The 7,057-nt window shown below is 66.4% G+C and overlaps 2 protein-coding genes across 2 annotated transcripts in view; one reads left to right on the forward strand and one right to left on the reverse strand.

The window, feature by feature from the left end:
- ATP5D (ATP synthase, H+ transporting, mitochondrial F1 complex, delta subunit) overlaps positions 1-651 on the reverse strand; it is a 5,962-nt gene extending 5,311 nt beyond the window's left edge. Inside the window, exon 1 of the mRNA XM_008568036.1 lies at positions 309-651. Coding sequence (XP_008566258.1) covers positions 309-651 — 343 coding nt within the window. The remainder of the gene's footprint in view (positions 1-308) is intronic.
- A 339-nt stretch (positions 652-990) lies between these two features.
- LOC103586717 (chromosome unknown open reading frame, human C19orf26) lies at positions 991-6,303 on the forward strand. Its single transcript, XM_008568029.1, is given in 10 exon segments — positions 991-1,046; positions 1,429-1,542; positions 1,638-1,777; positions 2,008-2,072; positions 2,420-2,564; positions 2,831-3,002; positions 3,240-3,380; positions 3,967-4,177; positions 5,937-6,188; positions 6,191-6,303. Coding segments are annotated over 9 exon segments (1,332 nt in total). The 5' UTR covers positions 991-1,046; positions 1,429-1,449.
- Positions 6,304-7,057: the final 754 nt, after the last annotated feature.

A 7,057-nucleotide genomic window follows, 5' to 3' on the forward strand; every position in this document is an offset into this window, starting at 1 on the left:
TGTCGCCCCCCGCTCGCCGTCCCCGCAGCCCCGCCCGACTGGGGCCGCGCGGGCTGTGCCGTGGGGGTCCTCCGCCCCGCGCCCGGGAGCGCACCCCTCTAACCCTTTGGCCTCTGCCAACCTCCTGGGTCTCCTGTCACTGTCCCGGCGCCTCTGCCCCACCCCCCGCAGCCTTGGACTCATTTCCGACCCACATATGCGCCCCCTCCCCCCGCTACCAGGGAGCCCCGGCCAGCCTCTGACCTGGAGCGCTGGGGACACCTCCGGGCCCCTGCCAGGGCGCTTCCGTTCTCTGGGCCTCAGTTTACCCCGCTGTCGAGTGGGGGTTAAAGCCAAAGCGGGCTGGGGACGCCCGAGGCTGTGCGCTCTTGTTGGGAAAGGGCCGCCTCGCGCGTGCCAGGGCTGCCGGTCATCTCGGCCCCAGGCTCGGTCCCCCGAGGTCCCGGGTCCTTCCCGCCCGGCCGGGCTGGGCGCTGCGGGTGGGGCAGGTGCAGTCTCCAGGCGGCCCCTTTCCCGAGTGCTGAGCCCCGCTCCCGGCCTCGGTTTCCCGGTCACGGTGCAGACGCGGAGGCTGGCCGGGCTGGCTCGGCCCGGTAGAGGCGGCCGGGGCGCCGGGGCTGGGCACGGGTGGGAGGCGGCGACAGCGGCCATCTTGTCGCCCGGGGCCGCCCAGAGCCCACCCCCGCGGCGGCCTCCCTCCCGCGCGCCCCCCCCCCTGCTCCCTGGCAACCCGCCCCCCCCCAGCCTCAGCCTGCTCGCACGGTCGCCATGGGAACCGGATTCTTCGGGGCCGGGAACAGATGTGCCGCCTTTGTCCTTCCCGCTCCCGCTAGTGCTGGCGGAGGGGAACCTGCACCTCCCCGAGTCGTGACCCGGGGGCTGCTCCGCTGAGCCCCTCTGTCCCCTGCCCCGTGAGCAGGGCGAGCTGTCCCTTTATCCCGTTGGTGGCCGGGGGTCCTGCCGGCTGCAACTGGAGTCTCTGGGGCCACAGTGGGCCCTCCTGTCCCCCTGACGGGGAAGACGGGGGCAGCTGGGGTCTTGCCGGAGTGAACTGCATGGCCTCGGTTTCCCCATTCCTCCCAGGGGAGCCTTCTCTTTCCTGGGCAGGGCTCTCAGCCAACATTACCTTGCCGGGCCGGCCCCACCGGCTGGGGAGGTGCTTGTGACACTGACACTGACACACGCACGCGCGCGCGCGCGCGCGGCCACCTCCCCTGTTTTAAAGACGGGAAGGTGGAGATCCACGGAGACCCCCGCCCGTGCCCGCCAGGCACTGGTCTGAGCGGCGTGGGGGCTGCCCCCACCTCTGTATGAGTCACTGCCCTGTGTGGGCTTCTCATTTCAGGAGGGAACCGGGGGGCTTATTTTCAGTGGCTCCTGTGGGGAGGGGTTGGCAGAGCTGGAGCTGAGGCGGCCCTGTCCCTCCAGGTTCCCCGTCCCAGCCTCAAAATGCAGCCCACCGCCACCATGGCCACTGCCAGCGCCACCACTGCCACGGTCGCCCTGACGTCGTCATGGGAGAATGTCACTGGTCGCCCCACGGTAAGTGAGGGGGATGGGGTGGAGAGTGGGGTGATAGATGGTCGTCAGAGTCCCAGCCGGCAGGACCCTGATGCTCCCCGTGCGCTGCTCCGCAGACTGAGCCCGACCCCATCCTGGACAACTACGTGCTGCTGGTGGTGGTCACGTCGCTGTTTGTTGGAGGCACACTGGTGGTGCTGTCCGGTGTCCTGCTGCTCTGCAAGCGCTGCTGGGAGGTCCACCAACGCTTCAACAGGTGTGAGCCCCGCCCCAGTGCGGGCAGGTGCGGCATGCACGTGGGTGGTGGCCCCCGCTGGCCAGCCAGGGCTGGCTTCTAAGCGACAGGGCACACGGTGTATTGGGGCGGGGTCCTCTGAGCACGGGGTCCTACGGCAGGTGTAGGTGTGTGGCTCCAGGACGCTTGGGGGCCTGGGGCGTGCTGCCTGGGTCCTTTGTCCCATGCCACTCTCTTGCTGTCCCCCCCAGAGCCATGGAGGAAGCGGAGAAGACCACGACTACCTACCTGGACAACGGTGCCCACCCGGCCCAAGGTGAGGAGCGCCACCTGCCACCCCGCCCGCCCGTGCCTGTCTGCCCCTTGACCCCGCCTGCCCCTCGGGCCGCCTGACCGTCTGTGTCTGTCTGTCTCCCCCACCAGACTGGGCGCAGCTCGATCCCGACTCATCTCTGTTTCCTTAACGCCCAGGCGTAGGTGCGCACAGGCGCGTGCTGAGCGAGTGAGTGTGTGAGCGATGAGCGAGTGCCCGCCGCCCCGCGCCCCGGCCACGTGCGCCCGCCCTGGTCAGTCGGCCCGTCCCCACCCTGCCCGCCCACCGCCGCCCCGCCCCGGACCAGGCACGGCCCACCCGGGGCCCACCCTCTCTTGCTGTCCTCGCAGAGCCCGACTTCAGGGCAGAGGACCCCGAAGGCCAGGACACCGAGACCGAGCGCTTCCTGTCCACCAGCGCCATCGGCCGCCGGGTCTCCTTCAATGAGGCCGCCCTGTTTGAACAGAGCCGGAAGGCGCCAGACAAGGGCCGCCGGTAAGAGGGCCGTGGTGCGGGGGCCTGCGGCCCATGGGAGGATGGTGACTTGTCAGTGGTGAGCCTGGGGACGTCTGCACCATAGGCTCAGGCCCCTGCGACCCAGCTTGTTGGAGGGACTGGCCTGTGCCAAGCACCACTCTTTCCGTGCCCTTCCCCTGGCCCAGCAGCAGGGATGGGGCAGAGAGCGGGCAGTGGGCTTGGGGGACCAGCCTGTGAGAGTTGGGGCCCAGCAGGTGCGCTGAGAGGCTGGTTGCTTGCCACAGGTACACCCTGACAGAGGGGGACTTCCACCACCTGAAGAACGCCCGGCTCACCCACCTGCACTTGCCGCCCCTCAAGATCGTCACCATCCATGAATGTGGCTCGGGTGAGGCCAGCTCAGCCACCACCCCCCACTTGGCGGCCACCCCCAAAAGCAGCCTCGCCATCTTCCAGGTGAGCGTGGGGGTGTGGGGTGGCAGCTGGTTTTGTGCACGGGTGGTGGCCTTACAGACTTTGGGACCCCCAGTCCCTTGCCTGGCAGACGGTATCTTACCCACTCTCCAGAGGGGCCCTCGTCTCAGGACGGGTGGGTGGTGGGCGGTGGACGGGAGGCCGACCCCGCATGCCACTCCCCCACCCATGCTCTTTGACCTGTCACTACTTCCTCCTCCCCTCGGCTCTGTCCCACAGCCCCCGGGGAAGGCCCTCACCGGCCGCTCCGTGGGCCCCAGCTCCGCCCTGCCAGGTGACCCTTACAACTCGGCTGCGGGCGCTTCTGACTTTGCAGAGATCAGCCCCTCCACATCCAGTGACTCCGGGGAAGGCACCTCGGTGAGGACCCTCCTGGTGTCCCCCACGGTCCAGAGAACAGGGGGCTCCCTCCCTTCCCTGCCCCCAACTGCAAGACAAAGATCAGCCTGTGGCCTCCCGCCTGCCACAGCCCACCTTGCCCCACCAGGTGCCCACACACAGGAGGAAGAGGGGGCAGGCAGCACACAGGACATGCATGTGCTCACACACGGGTGGGACACTCCAGGCCACTGGAGAGGCATGGCCGGGATGTGCCTCGACCCACCCTCCACCAAGCCATGGGACAAGGAGCCCCTAGACACTCGTTCTGGGAAACCTCCTTCCCCCCCAAAACCTTTCAAGTGTCCAGGTCCTTACCCCGAAAGTGGCAGAGGCCAGGGGGGACAGAAGTGGCCTGTGCCCGGCTGAACCTCTCAGAGGGATGAGACTCTGGCCCTAGGGCTTAGACAGCTCCCAGCTACCAAGCGCCCCAGCTCCTACCTTCTCTGTCCCTCTCTGTGAGCAAGTCCCACATCTCTGTTCAAGTAATGGGTTGGGGGGTCTGGGGCCACCAGTTGGGTCCAGAGAGTGGTCTGTGTGTCTGAGAGCCGTCCCTGTTCCTTTCCAGTTGGACGCAGGTACGCGGAGCACCAAGACCAGCGGGCCTGGGGCTGCAGCAGGGCCTGGGGAGGCAGGCGCGGGCTCAGGGGCGGGCACGGTGCTGCATTTCTTCACCCGCCTGCGCCGCCATGCCAGCCTGGACGGGGCCAGCCCCTACTTCAAGGTCAAGAAATGGAAGCTGGAGCCCAGCCAGCGGGCGGCCAGTCTGGACACGAGAGGTGAGCTGCGACCTCCGGTGGGGAGCAAGGTCCCAGTGGTCCGTCAACTGCCAGGTGCTGTTGGGCAGCCACAGAGCAGGGGTTCTATCTGCACTGCTCATCACCCAGCTCAGGCCCTGCTCCAGTGGGCATCGGTGGACCCCGCTGCCCTGCAGCTGTGTCTAGGGCATCCACAGTAGGTGGTAGATGAGGAAGGCGTCCAAGGCTGCCTGGTCACTGTGGAGTTCCAAAGGCAGGATCGCTCTTCCTGAGCCATCAGGATAGAAGGGGAAGGTGGGTTCTCCAGGGAAGCCCCTCCCTTGTGTCCCTCCCGGGCTGGCTGGAGCATCCTGCAATCACTGGCTGACCTCGGCCATGTCCTTTTTCCTGCCTGGGCTCTGACTTCTGGCTTACAGCAAGGGGGTTGGATGAGACCAAGGCTCAGCGGACGTTTTCTATGAGGCCCCGGGTGGTAACGGTTTTGTCTTTGTGTTCAGACAGCTTCTGTCTCAATTGCTTGGAGCTGCTACTGCAGCAAGAAGCAACCGTGGACAGTACCTGAGGATTGAATCTGACTGTGCCAATAAAACTTTATTTACACAAACAAGCAGCAGGGGCAGTTTGGCCTGTGGGCTGTGGCATGCTGACTTCTGGACTAGATGACAGCAGTCCTTCAATTCTGCAGACCTCGGGTCACGTGGGAACCTGGCTATGGGGCTCCCTTATCCTGAGCTCAAGGCAGGAGCACACGTGTGTGCAGTCGGGGTGAGGCCCCCTGACTGGGAGGCACCAGTAGCAGTAACCATCCCTTCCAGAGAGAGAGAAAGACAGACAGATATCAGCAGGGTGACAGCAGCTGGGAGGGTCTGGGTCCAGGTCAGGCTGCTGTGGCACCTGCTGCCCTGTGGAGCAGGGGGCGGGTCCCTCATCAGGAGAGGTGGGAGAGGGAAGGGACACCCTGGGTGAGGGGAATGCATCCTGGTGGCAGCGGCAACCCCCTTGGTGGGGCCTGCTGCCAGCCCCCTGCAAGGAAGCAGGAGAGTTCTCCCGACCCCGCCCACCTAGGCCGTTACTGGCCCATGGAGGGGACGGCCTGTTTGCCTGCCCTGTTCCAGCTGAGGGGGGCGCAAATTTTGAGATGGGGCTGTGATTTCTGACGGTAATTAGTCAGATGCAGCACAGAGGCACCATAAACCTGTTTTCTGAGTGACTGCTCTCTCCTCCCCGAGGCCTGCCTGCGAAGCTTCTACCTGGCTGCTCTGTTGGGGCAGGGTCCTGGACCAGGGCCAGGGGGCCACAGGCAGGGGTGGGGCAGCCCCCCTGCACTCCCCCTGCCAGGGTGGAGCTGGCAGGAGAGGGCACCTCTCTCTCCCTCACCTCACTGCCCCACCAGCCTGTCCCTGACTCTCCCATGCCCTCCGGCTGAAGTGCAGGCGCAGGTGTCCAGGGCGTGTCCTCGCTCTGGGCCACGCCTGTCTGCCTAGGGCTGCTCTGGGGCACGACTGCTGCCTGAGGCTTTTCAACCACACCTGACCTGGCCTGCCAGGGCTCTTTGGGCCTAGCCCCCTTCTTCTGAGCCTGTTTCCTCACCTGTACTTGAGGGTACACACACTCTGGGGCCATTACCCACCTGACCCTGAGAGATGCCAGCGGGGGTCTGCAAGCACCCCTGTGTGTATGGAGGGGGGGCCACAGGCAGGCAGTGGGGGGAGGTCCACATCAACGTCAGGCCACGTGTATGGGGGGGCACGGGCAGGCTGACAAGCCGTCCCTTGCACAGGTTCCCCCAAGCGGCACCACTTCCAGCGGCAGCGGGCAGCCAGCGAGAGCATGGAGCAGGAAGACCGGGACACGCCCCCCGCCGACTTCATCCAGTACATCGCCAGAGCAGGCGACGCCGCCGTGGCCTTCCCGACCCCCCGCCCCTTTCTGGCCAGCCCCACCAGCCCGCCCCCCGCTCTCGGCAGGTATTTTTCAGTAGATAGAGGTGCTAGGGGAGGGCCTGTGGGCCCCTGCCCCGCTGCGTCCCCTCCAGGGAGCGCTCTCCTGGCCCTGTGGACATGCGCAGGGCCCCTCCCAGAGGCTGAATCGCTGGGACCGCCTCTCCAGCATGGACCGGAGCAGGGAAGCAGGGAGAGACTGGGTAAGGGTAGTGGGGTGCGGGTGACCCTGGACAGTGGCCCCAGGGTCCCCAAGACAGGACAGGTGGGCAGGCAGGGCCACCGTGGGTGCGTGTCCTACCTGGTACTGCCACTTCCCAGTGGGATCCGAGGCCTAAAAGGCTCTACCGTGGTCCCAGATCCTCTCCCCCCGCCCATGCTCCTGAGGGCTGGACAGATGCTTCTCAGAAACCGATGTGACCACTTTGGCCAGCAGTACCCACTCCCACAACCCTGACGTCCATGGCCCACATCAGTGGGATGGGGGACGGGACCCAGGGAGCACAGCAGGGCCACTTCTTGGGCAGCTCCTGGTCTGAGTGGGTAACCCTGACTTTTGCGTGTCACCCTCCTGGTCCTCATCTATGATGAGTGGGTGAAAGGACTTACCCGGGAGTAAGGGCTGAGCTGGAGTCGACCTGGTCGGGTCCATCTCCTGCGACCCGCGCATGCACTAACGGGCTAGGAAGACTGTGACCCCAGCGGACAGTGTTAACTTCTCGGGGCCTTTCGGGGGAGGAGCCAGCCCTCTGCCCTTGCATCAGGTGTTTGGGGTGGAAAAGGAGAGGTTGATCCAGAAGGCGTCCCCTGCGGTGGGTCCAGCACCCGTTTAGGGCCCGCACCTCCCCGGGCCTGGTCGAGTCCTCCGTACCCACCCTCCCCGACCCAGAGGCGGGATGGCGGGCGGGAAGGGGGCGCGGGGCTCGGCGGTCTCTGACGGCCGCGGCCTGGCTTGCAGGCT

The sequence above is a fragment of the Galeopterus variegatus genome, unplaced genomic scaffold (genome assembly GCF_000696425.1).
Source record: "Galeopterus variegatus unplaced genomic scaffold, G_variegatus-3.0.2 Scaffold367, whole genome shotgun sequence".
In the NCBI taxonomy this organism is placed as follows: Eukaryota; Metazoa; Chordata; class Mammalia; order Dermoptera; family Cynocephalidae; genus Galeopterus; species Galeopterus variegatus.